We start from the raw sequence: 18,599 nt of genomic DNA on the forward strand, positions 1-18,599 counted from the left end.
GGGTATGTTTAAAGGACTTCATCTTGGAAGTCATTTTTCCTGTGTTCATGCTTGTCAACATCAACTCACCATGTGATATCAAACAAATAACTTTGTTCTGCTCTTGTGCGTCTTGGATGGAGACAGCTAGCTAGATTTTAACAGTAAAGTAGACTCACGACTTTTGGCTTCTGCTGTGTTAAAATGCAATCTCTCTTTCCGTTCATTTCAGATCAGCTGATCAGAAGGAATCAACAAAAGCTTACCTGGCAAATTCAAAATTGAAATAGCAGAGTGAGAAGTAGTTACCATTCAGAACAAACGCGCGGACGTAAGGACAGAGCTCTGCTGCCTCTGAAAACCAGCCATCAATATTCATAGGTGTCAGACAAACATTTACAGTCTTCTGCATCCCAGTGGGTGCCAAATAGGTATGGTAAAAGCCTGTCATACCAGGTCAAACAACACCAAGACCTTTTTCTACAGCTGTTACCTCTGATTGGGGATGGAAATAGACTTTTATAAAAACAAGTGAAACACCCAAAACTTACCTAAAATAAACACACTGCAAAAAAAAATTATACATCAGAAGGTGGAAATGAATTGGTCAGGGTAACAACTGCTCTGTCTTGATAACTCCAGCACAGCTGGAGAAGAGAGCCTGCTGCCAACATGCCAACAGGAATGGAAATCAAACTGTCTGAACAGAGAATCAACAGAACCTTATCAACCGTCCTGCCTTGCCCATAAAATCTCATACCTAAGAGGTACGAGAGGTAGGTACCTAGAGGAACTAGCACATGTTTGTGCATTACTTGTTGAACTTTGAAGTCCTGAATCTTTTTCATCTAGGAACCGAGACGGTATCTCGGAGGAGAGGTTCACTCACTAAACCCACTGCTGTCACTTACCTGAGTTCCTGCAGGAACAGTAAAGTTTTCCAACAATGAGACTTATTACAACCAGAAAACATGGAGGAGGCTGAAAAAATGGAATATATATTTGACACTAATGCATGAAACCAAGATGTTGATGTAGCACATATTGGTAATCACGGCTTAGGCTCCATGACAGGCTCATGCACAAATTCCCCTCATCTCATTAGCACCTTTAATGACAATTTTGGCAGGAAAGCTAGTGAGGATCCATTCTGCTTCTCTTGTGAGTTGTCCATTCAGAAAAAGGTTGCATTGCATCAATGAGGCAGTGTGCAAATTAGTGCAAGGCATAGCAATTGACACGTGGCCCCTCTTCCATCAATGTAATTTCCATTTCATTACCATTCAAGGAAATGAATCACATCAGAGCCTCTTTCCCAGCACGTGCTGATAAAACACAAAGGGAAGTGAACTAACCTACGAGGCTATTTGTGCAGATTTTAATGAATATTAGACAACTCTAGAACCAGAATTTCAAGGAATATGTCATGTGAAATGGAGGGAGACATTAAAATCATAATTTGCTGAGTAGAATTTAATGATATCAATTCAACAGACATATATGAAGGAAGTAGAAGAAAAATTTGAGTTAATTCTGAGTTAATTGACCCAATCCTGGAAACATTCATAATTCAAACTAATGTGCTACATTGGTATATTTTACTTACAATATAGCTAAGTGCTTTTCAGAGATTTCACCTTGCTTCTCTGTATTTCTTTCCATCCTGTGTAAAGCAGCTATCTATATATGCATTGGCCTGCATAACGGCAGTAATTGCTCCATACTTTTGAGCTCAAAGGCTGGGGTGGCCAATTACATGCACCTCTTCTAAAAATGCAGTAGTCTGTTCCTCAGGGTCTTGGCATGTCACCATCACTCAGGTTGAGCCCTTAGGCAAGAAATTATGATATTATTGTATTAATCACATAAAGATCATTAAGGTTACCATACACTGAAAAGAAATCATATTTATTTTCACAAAATGCTGCCCATACACAATACAGTAAAAGCAACGAGTATGATAGGATGTACACAAATATACCAAACAGCAAAATGCTGAAGTGAGGCATGTATCTGCATGCAACAACAGACTTTCCGAGCGAATACAGGGCATAATTTCCAAACAGAACAAGGATGAAAGAGTTTTTCAATTACACATTAAGTCAAGACAGAGTACAGAAATACAGCTGACCATCCTTGGAGTCCTTCTGTGTTTCCTCTTACATCCTCCAGTATCTGCAGCTGCAGCCAGCACAGAAAAATGAGCCATATGTTAATCTACAACAGACTGCAAGTAGGACCGTGCCTGGAAATTATAACTGCTCATTGGCAAGTGCTGAGAAACACATGCTACTGACTAGTTCCTCATCCCAATTTCACTCTGCTGGGGTGAGTGAGAAGAGATAGCAAATTCTCAGCATGAGATAATACGTCCTAGATATTTGGTGTGTGAAAGTGTTGCTAGATTTAGCTGCAGGCACCTTCTAGGAGGGGAAGCAAGGGCTTTTATGGGTCAGGGAAAACAGAAGTAAAAGTAATAACTGGTACAGGGTGTTCAGGATGGGCAGAATGGATGAAGGCATTGAGATGCACTCTTCTGTCACAGCTCAGGCCAGGCTGCTGTGGTCACATCTGTGTTTTAAACTCCAGATCACACATATGATGCTTCTAAATAGAAGAATATTTTATTTCCCACTTTCCTAAGTTAACTTAATGTTTGGGTAAAGATTAAGAGGAGTTGCTATCCTTTCCACTCTGCTATTCTGTGGAATTCACTATTCCTCTCTCGCCTCCCCCCCCTTTCCTTTTTTTTTAATTTTAAAAAAAAGATCACACTGTTTACAAAAATCAGTAGAAGCAAATGTCAGTTCACAGGCAGCTCTCTTGCTCACTGAGCAGATGCTGCTTGAGCACCAGGCTTTGTGGTGTGGTTGGAGAGGCGGTGCACATTTTAACTGGGTCTTTCTCCAGATGGCCAAAAGATTGTGAGAATGAGGGAGGCCCGAGCTACAGCTGAAGCAGAACTCAGGCAAGTTTTGCAAAGGGGCACCTAGGCTGGGACTAGCATCCATATCCAAGATAAAGTCCCTGTAAGAAGCCATCACAGGTAAATACGTATGTACAATGACATAGACTAAAATGAACTCAATCTTGGTAAAATGTCTGCAATTTTGGCTAAATCCTTTCTCTTTATTTTAAAATTTAAGGATAGGGGATTAAACCTACCTAAGGAAGACTCTGGATGGCCGTGTCTCACATGGCCCCAGCGCCCGGAGGTGGTGCTGTTCTTCCTTTCAGATGAGGCTAAATCTGTCTGTGGGAAACACATTAGCTGTCTTCATTTCACTTGTTATCTCAGTGATCCACCTAGCACCTTTATAAGGCAGCAAATTTATCTCTGGAACAGTTTATCGTCATAGGGTCTTTCTTTTTACATATAACAATTCCGCTTTTCTAGTTGTCTTGTATCAATTTCTGGTTTGCTACAAAGCATATAATTTTATATATCTTTTCAACTAAACTCATAAAAGTTAATTACAATGAGGCAACGCACTTAGAAAGCTACTACTGGATCTATCAGGCTACCGTCATAAAAAGTAAACAAAGATTCATGCATTTTAAAGCACATTTAGCTTCACTGATCTAGAAGCAAATTGGGCATGAGAAGATTGCAGCAACAGCATTAAAACTGCTGCTGTATTTAAACTGACATCCGTACTCCTGTAAAACAGAAATGTAACTATACACTCTGCAGGTTTTTGGGGCTTTACACTCCTGTGAATTTTAAAACCCATTGCATCTTCCAAAAATTTTTAGCAAAAGGATAAAATAAAAAATATAATTGGATCTAAATCTTTATTTGCATTAAATAACAGCATTTAAATGTGTGCCATTCAAAATCATTCTAATGAGTCATACTTCAACACAGACGATTTATTTTGGATGGACAATTCTCAATTACACCAGGCAGGCAAGACACGCCTGTCCAATTTAGTGTCTAAAACATGAAAAATAGCTCCCTGATTGGATGCAGCATACATGCTGTGGGTAAATTAGAAAACTATACGGCCACATGCTCAACTAGTGTAAGTAGGAGTTAAGCCACTGAAATAATCTAGAGTATTTTAACATTTCCCTTCACCTCTCAGGGTCTTGGGAGGAGGACTAAGGTGGACTCTGCCAGTCTCTTCTGCCACATTTGTAGAGGCTGCATCCAAGGAAACATCCTCACTGAAATGCCTGGGTGATATTTTACATGCTAGTGCTTACCTAGGACTGCTTCCATGGTGTGTTTTAGGGTGAGACCACATCTCAAGTTGAGCTGTGGAGCTGGAAGTGGTGCAAAAAACCTGCCTCCGCTTAGCAAGTGCCCACGGAGGCTTTGTTACAGAAACCTGCTCTGCAAACTGCTCTCATTACCAGTTAGCTTCTGGCTTTATTTCAGACCACAGCCTTAAATGGTTTAGAGATGATGTGCCTAACTGACCTAGTGATGACTTCTTGTGCCCTGGTAAAGCTGTGAGAGAGGAAATACTGATAACAGGCTCTTCTGGATAAAACTGCAAAGGGGAAGCAGCCTGGTATATTAACTTCTGAAAGAAAATTGCAAAGCACATTACTTCTTGCAAAGTACAAAGGTACATGGAGGCTCTGCTTTTTTCACACCGTAGCGTTAGGATTTTCTATTTAAAAACTGCTTCTTGCAAGAAAGTTGAGGTTGGCAAAGAGATGAATTTTTGATTTTGTAATAAGGTGCTCAGAGATTTTTCATGGCTTTCTGTTGCTACACACTGACACATACAGATCCTGACTTTGACATCCTAACAGCAGGCAGACCTGAAATGAAACAGGCTCTAGAAGATGTAAGATATGACTGCAGTAGCTCGGTGTCTTACTAAAACTTTGTAGCAAACAATAGGACACAGCAAGTCAGAAAGTCCTTTTCACTCCCATATTCCTGTGGGATCAGGAAACTCTCCTTGGAATCTCTTTGTGATTTCATTCTCCTATTTGCATCATGTTGCTCAGCAAAGTATGATTTCTTTCTCTAAGGTGAATTTGCTTCTTCTGCCTTTTTCAAATTTTTATTTTTTAACCAAAACCAACGAAATAAATGAAACAACCCCAACAGTCTCAGCCAACCCAGAAGAGAGGAGTTCACTCCTTTTCCAGCAGGAAACACAGAGCAAAAGAGAAGCACCTTAGGGAGAACCAGCCCCACGAAACCAATGCAAAGACAATGACAAGAAGCTTTTCACTCCAAACCACATTAAGCAAAAGAATGCTCACTGAAATATATTTTAGGATCAGGTCCTGCGCAGGCTGGAAGCACATTTCAGCACTGAGCTGAATGTTTCATACTGTGCAGCATTAGGTCATCTTACTTGGACAAATGCCAGCTCATTCCTCTTACCTGTATGTACCATAAAGCTCTAACAGGCAAGTGGCTTGTGCTATGTGTGATGGTGCTGAAACCTAATAAATGGCAATGCCACGAAGGAAGCTGCATTGCAGTGGCAGAAGAGATTTCCTTAGACTCAGAGGAGAGCAGCAAAACATCTGGGACCCTTCTAGAGGAAGGATGCTGCCATAGTCATGCCAAGAGCTACAGTCATGACCAGGCAGGATGACTGTAACAAGGGCTGGAGGAGGCAGAGCAGTGGTCTGGCAAAAACCCTAGCCTCTCTGAACTTGCTGCCGATGTTCCCACCGACTTTAGCATGGTGAGGATCTCCCCTAATGCATTTTGTAGGAAGCCATTCCCTAGGTCTACCTGGAAGCACAGGGGAAAAAAATCACACAATGTTACCTACCTGCAGCCTGCTGCCACTGATCAAAGCAAAGGAGGCAGAAAATAAAATCTAGGGTGTTATTTAGCATTCCTGTTTTTCATTTTTCTACATTCAGGAAAAAAAAAAGAAGAAAGGACTTCTCTTTTCTACTTGATGGGTCACTTTTAATCTCAGAAATATGGATTTATGCTTCCATGAACCATTTTCCAGATTAGTGCAACCAATTTCGTTCAGGCCTTTCTGAAAGGGGCTCTGCCATGAAAAAGCCTGTCAAACCCACAGGGCAAATGATGAGTCTCTGCAGTATCCTTCAGAACCTGTGAAAATCGGGGCCACAAGCACTTTTTCCTGAAAAAGGCCAGGATTAACTCTCAGCCTGGCAGTGCTGCAACGTGCCGAGACTATCGCACGGTGCATGCATGGCTCGCTCACCCCTGACACCACCACTTCCAGGCTGGGATGCTAGCACAGCCCCCTAACCTGCTGATGCGCAGCCTGCTCCTGAGTGCATAGCCAGGGGCTCTGTGATCCCCTCGACCTCTCTGGAGGAATGTTGTTTAATTAAATTTAACACAAGGTGATTCAAAGGGTGTGCAGTCGATAAACGCTCTAGTAGCCAACAGAAAGCAGCCATGCAACCTTCTCCATGACCAGCCCTCACGATGAAAGCTACCAGAAACAGAAGCTGTTGGAAGTGTTTGTGCTGTGTTCATCCATGCTGGACCGAGCAGCTTGAGCTCCGTGTGCAGCAACATCATCCCCGGAAGATCACAGGCTAAAGGCTCCATTAACCCACAGCAGGCAAAGTAGCTGGTTGCTTAACAGCAAGAGGTTAGGAGGAGCAAAAAAGCATGTTTACAAATGGGAAACGTTTATTGTTCTCTGGTGTTTTCTCCTAAGGCTGGCATATGGCCAAGGTCCTCTTGTTAATGGGAACAAACACAGGGAGTGTAATAAAGAATACCTCTGCCTACACCGAGAAGCAGGCTGAAGCCAGAGCTGGATGATATACAGGCAGCACAGAGTGAAGAAATAACAAGAAAGAGGGAGGTGGTAAAAAATTAAATAGTTACAGTTCTGCCTCTGTATCTGACAGCAGAAATGGGTCTTCAGAGTCCCATAAACTGATGCTCCACCATGTGGATCATAGCTGAGCTCAAATTAGTCATAAGGACCTGGCACAAAACTACCAGACCCTACCCACAGCAGATAAGAAAGGTGCCATTTAAACTCTCTCTTAAGCTGTCGTTGATTTACTCTGGGGAAAATCCTCTTTGCAACAACAAACCCTCTGCTATATCATCCAAAGCTCAGCAGTACCAGGAGCAAGATTAGAGACCTAAGGCAAAGGGTCCTCTGCTCTCCTCCTGAAAAAAAAAAAACCCAAACCAAAAAGACTTGCCCCATGCAAGTGAACCCGAGCAATGCCAAAGTGATGGGCAAGAAGCTTGCAGGGAGCAGCTAATATGGGAGCTGGTGCACCCCGGGAGCTCAGGCGTAGCTGTCTCTATCGCTGTCAGAGATGGACACGCTGAGCTTCTTCCTTGGAGGAAGGCACTTACTGAGCACAGAAACCAGCTCCTGTTTCCCACAGGCTCCAGAGCTGCCCAGTTCACAGCACACACCTGCAAACCGCAGACTGATGTCACAGCTTCACAGCCCTGGAGTGGCTTTTGCTGTTTGAGCACGCTGAAAGACAGCATTTGCGATTCTAAGCAGTGTTACAGGGTTGGAAATTTGTGTTCATTGAGCATTAGAATAAACATGAGAACTTTTAAAAATTTTTGCAAGAACAGAGTTATGTTAAAAAATACACATTTTCAAGTCAGAAGTTCTAATTTATAGCTTAAAATATAGTCCAATACGCCCTAGTGATTATTATGTTACTGGCTAAATTTTTAATTTTTGTGCAACAGATCATCATGAAGTTGGCAGAATGGGGACTCAGACTCCCACATGCTGCAAAAATACTTCACCAGCAATGAGAATAATCCCATTCCCCTTCCAGCTTCTCAGGAGAAGCGCTGTAGACATGGATACACTTCTACAGAGTTTTTGGTTTTGGCAACGCGCCACATTTTAATCAAAAGCGTAATTAGACAAAAGCAATCTAAGCAGTTTTATTTGTCATGATGCACTCGGTCAGGATGCTACTCGTCTCCCAGAGCAGTAGCCGGAGAGAGGGCCTTGCTCCCCGCTTTTCTGTGATGTGAAGCGTCAAGTGGTGCGCAGCACAACAGAGTTCAGGCTCCCACGAGCTACGGCAGAGCAGCTGCAGGAGGGAGGGAGTGTCACCGAGTAAAGCGTTCGCTTCCAGAGTGCATAATGAAGAATAACAGCATTCCTTTTCAGAAGGAAAGCACAGAGCAGTACACCTTGTGGAACGTGACCTTCATGTCCGTAACCAAAGTAATGAAGCCTTGCTGAGAGCCCAGGAGGGACACTTGTGCATTCATTATAGCCAGTTATTAACACTCCGTTCGCTTGTCCTACCTTGAGTAGCAGATGGCAGTGCAGGTAAGATGGTTATCAAAATATCACGGAGGCTGGGTGATAGTTATGGTTGGTTGCATCTATGCATCATTGCCCCACAGTACTTGCTCTGACTTTGGCCCCTACACATTGCACACAGCAAAGAGCATGGCCTGGGCTGGGGTTTGGTGTAGCTGTGCACTCTCACAGGGGCTGGAGAAAAGACTCAAATCGCTCTGCCAGACAAACACAGCAGGAATCACTGACACAAGGAGCTGCCTGTGATCCTTTCTTGTGGGGCACAGGATCTCCAAGGATGCAATTCAGATGATACTTGGGGTACACTACCAGCAAGCCCTGCCTGCTCCTCTCCCTCCCAATGTTCTGAAATATATTCCTGGCTGTCACATCCCGCTTGCTATAATAATGCTGCAAATTTACCAGCTGCTGTTGCCGCACAGAGGCCTGCTAAGGAAGGACAGATTTGTCCTGAGGGAGAGAAAAGATCTTCCATACAGAAGATTTACAGTGGGTCCCAGAGAATTTTTGAGGATGAATTTACAATGCAACCCAAGGTTTTACTAAACTCTGAATTTTTATGGGGCTGGTTCCTATTATATTAAAAGTGACAAGCTTTCTAAATCTCTCTGTGCAGCTGGAGCGCACACAGAAAAGAAACCAGCTCAGTTACTGATAAAGAACATCACTATCTGCCCAAAGAAGTCATAGCAGGTCAAACGCTGAACACTGTTGTAATTTAATCTACTAGAGGAAAGACAGATCCTGCATATGTTAGAAGTGGAGCTACTTTCCACTTTCCTACTTTCCAGAGGAGCTAAGTGCACGCCATAGCACTTCTTGCTCTACCCGACTTTAGGCTGAAACGTTATTCAGAAATCAAATCCAACACAAAGTAATGCTTTAACATAATTAAAATAAACGTCCTAAATGACAACAGTCTTTCTGCAGGCAGCAGAGACTTCCCTGACTTGCTTCCTTGAATTTATATAATTTATTTATGGATTGTTCCCTTGATCACAAGCCTTGAAACCAAAATCCATGCATTGTCTCAAAAGGAGAAACTCCGCAGAAAGAAAGCCAAGATATAAGCTTGACCAGGAAACTTTTCACTGTCTCCTTCCTAGACCAGAACCTCACCATCAGTGCTGTCTATGTGTCTTGTTTTACATAGCACGGCAGCAGGTCATTATGGAAGCTGTGGAGACGATCCTTCTCCAGTTTTATGGGCTGCCCGTTTTTGATCTCTCTTACCCAACCTGATGCAGACTAAAACTTCAGGGGGCTTAGAAAGGAGTGTATGAAGAAGTCACTTCAGTCAAAGGAATGTTCTCAGACAATAGGAACAATCAGTACAGATGTTACTGGTGACATGTTATTTCCTTGAAAACAAAAAGAAGTTTAAACCCTGTGTCTCTCTATCAGGGGGTGGCTGTGCCCACATAAGCACCTTTTGTCACTTAACTGCATCCATGGTTTGACATCAGTTGTGCTTCCTCTTCATTCCTGGTCCACCCAATATTCTTAATTCTCTTTGGATCATTGCATGACCTCTTGGGAGAGGAAGACAACAAAAGATATCAAATACCTCAACCCACCTTCACTAAGGACTAAGACTTTTTTTTTTAAACCCAATTTTTTTATTTTGTGTAGCTAGAAAACTGCAACATGCCTTCCAGAAGAGTGTCCAGCAGTTTTTTTTCCTATGAAATTAATCGAGAAAATGAAAGACACAGAAAGAAAGATAAAGCATTCATGCTAATTTCATATAAAGTATTTATCTCAAATGGACAATATTGCACTAGAGTCATACACAACCTGCCTGTTGAGAAGGTCCTGGGGATGGGGCTGCTCCTTGGATGAACAAATAGAATTTCATCAGTGAGACAAAAAAAAGTCCCAATTACTGCATTCAGCTCATATTGGTGCCATTCTGCAGATATCAAATTTGATTTCTCATCTCTCATAACAAAAGAATGAAAATCTCCTCAAGGTTTTTGTAGACATCAATAAAAAGACATGTCGAAATAATGAGAAAGAATAACAAAAGGCTAGAATAAGTTACATTCCTGTGACAATTTTTAAACACAATTCTGCCTTAATAAGAGTAGCAAGCAGATGACTCTGAAGTACCACAGAGCACTATGGTCTTTATTTCAAAGTGCTTTGCACTGCTCAGATGATGACACTTTCCCCACTAGTCTGGCTTCCAGTCTTTATTGTGTCAAGTCCAACATTAAAAATTTAACCAAAAAATAAAATAAAGAAGATAAAAAGCCAAAAACAAGGTATGGATAATCTCAGATGAGATCAGAAATAAAATTAAGAAGAAATGTACACGTATGGAGCAAAGCCAGCCTTCAATATAATAATTAAAAGCTAAAGATTCCTACTCAGAGTGTTTTGGAAGAGGTTGATGCTAATACAAATGACCAAATTTAATCACTGCTGAGAAAGGGCATGCTGCATCACTCCCTCCTCTTGCCAGGCATCTTCCCTCTCTCCAGTCTTGAGCTCCTGTGCTGACTTTAGCTCTTCAGCCTTTGGCTCTCACTTGACCAGAAGCCATCAGTTTTCCACCAACGCAAGCTAAAGCTATGTAAGGTCCTAATGAGATTTCCAAACATGATTAAGCAGAGTGTCATCATAGGGTGCGATATTTTCAGGGGCTCTGAAAAATCCTGCAAGTTAACATTTAGCTGCCTCAAAATATTTTTACAACTAGGGTCCCGTATTCAACAGGATCCAGAGAGCATCCAAAAGGCTGTTTAGTATCCCCCCTCTCCCCTCACTCTAAGCACAATTTAAACTTTGGGTAGCAGAAGAGAAGCTTTTACATGGATTCAGGGCACACCACACAGAGCTTTCTTTCTCAACAACAACACAGATATGCCACAATGTAATCCCATTTGTCACATTAGGTAAATAGGCAGTTGTTCATCTGGAGAAAATTTAGCAGCAGGACACTCGATATCTGAATTAAAGTTTTCTATGTATTTAATAATCTGGAAAGAGAGTGAACAATGAGGTAGCGTGTTTTTAGATTTCACAGAATTATTCAGGTTAGCTGATGTTACAAGAAAGCTGTGGGGACTTCAAAAGAGAATAAATGCTGCTGGATGAGCACATAGCATAACAGCCAATGGATTTTACTGATGGCAAAAGAAACTAATACATGCTGTTGGATATAAATTTCATTGCACACATTCCAGGTACAAGGTGTCATTGGAGAGCAAAAAAAACCCCATCTCTGAGTTTATGACATAGTAGGTGGTGCAAGCAGCCTCAGTGTTCACTCACACTCCAGCAGAAGAATAAATTGTAGTGGTTACTCAGTACAAACAGAAAGGTCATGCATTTAAAATTGACATGCATGAAAAGTAATTTCTGAAAATAATGCAACTGCCATCTGGAACTTGGTGTAGTCAAGATGCGGCTAATGCCATGACTTAGCAGAATTTTTTAAATGACTGATCATTTGTAGATACCTGAATATCATATCACAAAACCTTGAGACAGACAGATAACAGGGGATATAATTCTCATAATACAGGGTACAAGTTAAGCACCAGCCAATATAGTCTAGGGGGAAACGTCCCCCTTGAGAAGGCTTTTCTGCAACAGTCTGGGACAGGAAAATTCATCAATTTGCTCAGGCCCCTGTCTCGTTGTACCTCTAGTCTCATTTGGCCTGGCAGTTAGACTCATGCTCCAGGGTTTTCCATCCATTAAGACCTTAATCTATATTTTAGATAACAGCAACCATTTATATTTTGCTATTTCCTTTCTTATTTTCTTTGCAGCTGGTGGTAGGCTTAGGGTACCTGTAACTATGTAGTTTGGTTTTTTTTCAGAGACTTTAAATAATTCCCACTCTCCTTTCATTGTTGTCTCTTCTGAAGGGAAGTGCACCTCACCAGCACCTCCTCCCATCCCTGCAGCCATCCCCATGGCTCCTGGACCATCTTCAGAACACCCCTGCCCACGGTAGAACCAGTGGGATGATGCTGCCCCAGCACAGGGAGGTACCCGGGGTAAGGTGGCACAGGGAGGACAATGCCAAAGAAGCATGATGGATCACGGGTCACGGACAAAACGTCCACTGCCAGTTCACAGATTTTAGATTTACCATTCTTCCAGACCACTGATGGATTTTAAGCACAGCTTGTTATGTTAAAATAATGCAGGGTGATCTCACCAGTTCGCTACCTCAGTCATAAGCCAATGACTACATTATGCAATAACTAGCTAAAAACTAAGCCAGGAGTTTGTCAGAAGGGGAATATTGTTAATTAATCCAGGCGGACTGACACAGTCACTTACACATATACACGACTGCAGTCATTTAACTCACAGCCATGAATACACCAAAAGAGATAAGGAAACTCCAAGTATAAGAAACATTACTTCTTATTTAATCTTTTTCTTTTTTTTTTTTGAGAATGAAGGGCCAAAACAATAACTGTATTTAACTCCTTGTATCCTTCCCACACAGCATTTGGGCACATGCCTGTAGCTGGTTGGCAGCAGTAAATACTAACCTGTAACTTGAGAGTCATTACTAGAAATCAGCAGGGAAAAAAAAAATAAATAAAAAAAAATAATGACAGAGCACATGGCCCCAGCTGTAGAAGGAGCACATTGCTCTTTGCTGCAGCTTCAGAAAATAAGGTGTGCAGCATGCCCTGGCACTGCTGAGATCTGCATTACAAACACCCGAGGCACCCGTCGTCTGTCCTTTCAGGTATCAACTGCACCCAGAACTTCTTCAGCAACACCTTGTCCTTGTCTCATCTGATCAGGTCTCTCTGCAAGATGTTCACTGCTGATAGCAAGCGCCAGCGTAGAAAGGCAAAGTAGGTTCAGGTGAAGTGAGACTGCAGAACAGGCTGTTTGAGTGGCAGCTCTTTCTGCTCCCCCCTTCCCTCTGCAGGGGGAATAAACAGCAAAGCCTGACGCAAGTGCTCAGCGCATCTCTGTCACCACATAATAATGATGATAATTATCAATAATAACAATAATCTGGATGTAAAGCTGCTCCAGCAGTTGGGGCTAATGGATGCTGAATCTAATACCAGCCTTTCTGGAAGCTGTGTCGGGCCGCCAGTATTACAGTGTTTTTTGAAACTCAAAGAGAAGAGAGAAGCTGAGGCACCTGGAGTCCCAGATGAGTGTGCTGGCCCCTTGTTGGCCACACTCTGGCAACTTGTTAGCAGCTATGAAGCCATTTCATTAGAACAGAGAAAGTTTAATACCTTCCGTAATTTCTACTCAGATCAACTAATGAGATTCTCTTGCGTTCCTTCACTAGTCCTAGTAGACAAAGAGCAGCCCTCTCTTTCTTGCCCATAAACACTAGACACGATGCAAATCCACCACCGCTTGTCCCTAAAATGCTCCAAGGTGAGGAGACAATCTCCACGTGTTGTCAGAAGCTCCATTACGTGCAGAATACCTGATGCCCTATCACACCAGTATTTTTCATTAATCAGAAGTTCTCCATTGAGATTAAACACAGTGTTAATTTCTCATTTACTCTCCCCAATACAGGTTTATTAATTAGCAGACTAATATGTTTAATTCTTTAGGAACTGCATGCCATGGAAAACATTCTAAGTTGTCAAATGCAACTCATCTATTACTCCAAGACATTTAAGAAAGACTAATTGATAAACATATCAGAGCCCTGACTAATTGGTGAGAAATCCAGCATGATGCATCCTGCCATCCCTTCCTTTGTAATAACATTCTTGAATTAACTGACAACTTGATTTTTCCTTCTTTTAATTAAGAAAACAAAACCACTGAAACCCAGAATTCTTTATGGAGGTTGTCTATTCAATTTTCTGGTTATGCTTGAAGTGAAATCTACTTCATCTACCTCATTAGCTGAAAAGTAAGGAAATTAACCTACTCTGCAAACTAGAATTTATGGTTGGAGCTGAGAGAGCTGATGTGGAAACTTAAAAGCAACTTCATCACTCTTCTATCTTTTAAGATTCCTTTCTGATTATGTAAATTAGAAGTGACTTCTACAAATCTGAAAGAGATGTGCCGCATACATTTCTCCATACAGCATATGGCAGCTTTTGAAACAGCCCAGTATCATAATATGCAGACTATATAGAATGCACAGGGTAAAATATACAGAGTAAACATGACTGAACAGTCACAGTTACATCTCCAAGCAGTAACGGTCCCCCTGATCACTCCATGGCCATGAACCCCAGTTACTCTCAGAGAAATTTTGCTGATGTGGGACTATTCACCCCCTTAATCACTGATACTAGTTTGTGTGCTACTATGTCAAACAGAATATAAAACCTACTAAAGCATTTGTATATGTTTGGATTTCCTGACCTCTAGCTCTTAGAAAATGAGATAAAGTCTACTGTCCCACAGGCCACTGTGGCATCCAGAGTGCTTGCAGATTGCTGTAACATGAACCATTTTTTCTGAAAACTATAGCTCAAAGGAAACTAAGCCAAGAAACCCCACGTTACACAAGAGGCCAGATTTTGTACTTAAAACCAGTGTGTGCAATGGTGCAGAGATGCTACTTATGACACCAGATAAAACAGACTCCAGAATAAGTGGTGGATCTCTGGAGGCCGTCAGTTATAGTAACAGCATTTGCCACTCTGCCAAGAGCCTTTCCAGCTGCTCTTTCACATTGCCATAATAACTGGTCCACCAAGCTGAGTATGATATACAAGATACCTGCCTTCCCTCCCTGCCAAAGCTAGAAATAGGTGTAGGACTCTGAAAAGCTTGATGACTCCAGCACATGTGAAGCTGAGGAAGATACAGCTGTATCTGGTCCAAGTTGTATGTAGTGATGAGCGACAGGTTTAACCTGCTTTTCCTCTGTGCTCTTGCATGCATGTTTTATTTACATGAACCATCAAATGTTGAGGTTGACGTGCCCTATTAGTCTTATATCCTAAATGATATTTCTAGATGCCCAGAAAAGGGCATCCACATGTGTGCTGATTTTGGCTGGGATAGAGTTAATTTTCTTCATAGTAGCTAGTATGGGGCTGTGTTTTGGATTTGGGCTGGAAAGAGTGTTGATAAAGCAGGGATGTTTTAGTTACTGCTGAGCAGGGATCACACAGAGTCAAGGGCTTTTCTGCTTCTCACACTGCCCCACCGGTGAGTGGGCTGGGGGTGCACAGGAAGTTGGGAGGGGACACAGCCGGGACAGCTGACCCCAACTGACCGAAGGGATATTCCATACCATATGATGTCATGCTCAATATATAAAGTAGGGAAAAAGGTGGCCGAGAGACCGCTGCTTGGGCCAGGCATTGGTCGGAGGGTGGTGAGCAATTGTTTTCATTTGCATCACTTGCCTTTCTTGTTGTTGTTATTTTCCTTTTCATTACAATTTTTTATTATTAGTATCATTATTATTGTATTTTATTTCATTTCACTTATTATACTGTTCTTATCTCAACCCATGAGCTTTCTCGCTTTTACTTTTACTATTCTCTCCCCATCCCACCTGGGGGGAATGAGCGAGCGGCTGTGTGGTGCTTAGTTGCCGGCTGGGACTAAACCACCACGGCATGTTGTGGTGGATTTAAAGAGGAGCAATACCCTTGACACAGCCTCAGCCTTTTTCCTTTGGTCCTCTCTCAGACATACCCAGTCAGTCCATGCCCTTTAGCTTTTGGGTATCAAACCAAGTGTTTATTTTCAGGATGAATTAGCAAATAATCACTTGGGAGAGGGGACAGACTTTCTCTACTCCCTCTGGCAGCCTTCTCCCCTTGCTGCTGGAGTGGCACAGCCCTGGCTGCTTACTTCCACAATAAGCAGCTTAAATAATATAGAAAAGTAATTTCACAGGGGTCCTATTCCAATCAGTCCACAAGTTCCTCTGAGGCTCCATTTTCCCCCAAATGGAGCTTTTCCTCCTCCCCTCACAAAGCCTAAAGGCAACATGCGTGCTTTGGTCCAGGGGCTACCGAGCTGGCCTGAGGGAGCAGTGCCAGCACCCAGCATGGCTCCAGCAGCCTCTGTCTCCCCTGAAATAACAGCAGCTATTCTCATTTCTCACAGTATTTCCGCACATTTTCCATGCCTGTTCGAAATTATAACTTTTGCCAAAAAATCTATTTAGTGCTGTTTGCCTGCAGAGAAGCATTTGGGCCATCAACAGCTAATACTGGGGCTCTGGTAGAAAAGAGGAATAATTACAATTCCTCTTCAGATCAATGATATTTACTTGCCTCTAAATATGCAGCATGGTTTACACCTTTAAACGACCTCAGGTAATCGTTTTCTAGGCAGAACAGAAAATCCATTTCCATTAGCTTCCAAAGACTCAGAAAGTATGTATGTAGGAAGATCACTTCCATAAATTCACCTTTTTAGAGTCACTGGGTAACCCAGAATTTATGCAAGTGCAGGTCAATCAAATAATTCAGTATTTATATGCACCCTTTCAAGCTCCAGAGAACGAGAGTAAAATGCTAAAAATAAAATACACATGTTGCAATATGCAGAAGATTTAGAGATAGAACTATTCTGACAGCCCAAAATAAAAAACTTTATGCATAAAGATCTCAATGGCTAGGTCTGTACCTAAATCACATATTGATCTAACTCACTGTAGACAAGTTATATAAGCTTTGGAATTACGTATGCTTGATCAATGTGTTTTAGAAATGAATCTCTGTCTGTCTGACTTACTCATTTAGGCTAGGGAAGAAGTCAGATAAATATCCCTACATTTTACTTTATAGGACAGTAAACCAATTTCTAATCAAATCTGTAAGTAAACAGCATTATTTGTTTCCAAGAAATATCAATGTTAAAATAGTTTTCAAAGAAAATCTGAAAACAGACTTCAAAAATGATTAAGCGTTATCTATTAAACACACACATATTATATTGATACGTGAGTATACAAACATGATGATCATGTTTTTGTATTGTAATTTCCAGGGATGGAGAGTCCTAGCACCAAACCGAAAAAAAAAGAAAAGTCAGATTCAGAGTCTCAGACAGATGAGAAAGTTGGATGTGTTTTATATTTTACTCCTTCAAAGTGCTAACAGTGATTCTACACTTGAGTGCAGAAGCAATGCCCCACTTCAGTGCAAACACACCGACCGTAATATGGTAGGGGAGCAATAAATGCTTACACCTATACATGCAGCATTTTAAAGCAGAGGGCATTTTCTCAGGTTAGAGATAGAGAAACTGATGCTCAGAAAGGCAAAATGACCCCCTGAAAGGCACAAAGCAAGCTCAGCTATAAATACCAAGAGTGAAGGCTTTCATTTGAATGCCAAGTCTACTACTGCAAACCTCCTTTCTTAACCACTTTATTGCTCAAATCCCACTGATATCAGTGGGAGCTCAAGGACTGATTCTGACCCGGCTTAGAGCTGGGTCAGTCACAAATACACTCCTCAGCTTTCCCCTAAGCTCTTGTGTCCTCCCTAATCTTGGGGCAGTCCAACCAAAAGGTAAAAAGCTGACTCACTGTTGCAGTTTCTCTGGGTGGCCTCAGCAACAAAAAAACCTAAAAAAAAATACCTATGTCGACACCATTCATGGGTCATTCCCAGCAGCATGGAAACAAGCTCTGCTCCCACCAGAGTATCGCCCTCACCCAGCAGAGCACGAACCTCAGAACAGACTCATGGCCCCATCCGCAGTGAGACTCCGCAAGCTACCAATGCATGAAAAATTGAGCAAAACAGATTGCTGCAGCCTCAAGGGATTCCCTGTGAAAGCGTATAGTCAAACAAGGAGGGAAGCCACTTACCATACAGGACTGTAATGAGCGACACGGGCATGACCAGGATACCCACCAGCATGTCTGCCACTGCCAAGGACATCAGGAAGAAGTTTGTGGCATTCTGCAACTTCTTCTCCAAGGACACAGCCATAATTACCAGTATGTTCCCCCCAATGGTCAGCAGGATGACAACCAAGATCAGGAGGGCTGGCCAGTTCTTCTCCCTCACAGACATCCGAGAGACTTCGCCCTTTTCAGAGGCATTAAGAGGATCAGATGTAGGCAAACTCTGATTCAGAGTCAAATTGCTGCTTAAGGACCAAGCCATCAGACCACCATGCAAACTAAAATCCAGCGTAACAGACACTGTCGTTAAGCTGAGTAATATTCCAGTGCTACTTAAAGTGCTCATTGTCTGGGACTGGTTTTTCTGTCTCTTAACCGTGCCTCAGAGATGATTCGTTTTCCAAATTGCGGGTCCAAGGCAGTTGCCGAACTTCACAAAACCTGTGCCGGAAAATCATTTGCTCTTCCATAGTGAGACAAACCTTACAGAAGTTAGCATGGAGCTCTTCTAGTTTCCTTGGGTGTGGTGGAAGATGACCACTGACCAGCAACCTCAAGGGAAAGGAGACTTTGCA

At 42.2% G+C, this 18,599-nt stretch overlaps 1 protein-coding gene across 1 annotated transcript in view; it reads right to left on the reverse strand.

The window, feature by feature from the left end:
- Positions 1 to 18,370, reverse strand: part of HTR2C (5-hydroxytryptamine receptor 2C) — a 43,201-nt gene extending 24,831 nt beyond the window's left edge. The window contains exon 1 of the mRNA XM_009813558.2: positions 17,986 to 18,370. Coding sequence (XP_009811860.1) covers positions 17,986 to 18,370 — 385 coding nt within the window. The remainder of the gene's footprint in view (positions 1 to 17,985) is intronic.
- Between the last annotated feature and the right edge of the window lie 229 nt (positions 18,371 to 18,599).

The sequence above is a fragment of the Gavia stellata genome, chromosome 14, assembly GCF_030936135.1.
Source record: "Gavia stellata isolate bGavSte3 chromosome 14, bGavSte3.hap2, whole genome shotgun sequence".
NCBI classification, from domain to species: domain Eukaryota; kingdom Metazoa; phylum Chordata; class Aves; order Gaviiformes; family Gaviidae; genus Gavia; species Gavia stellata.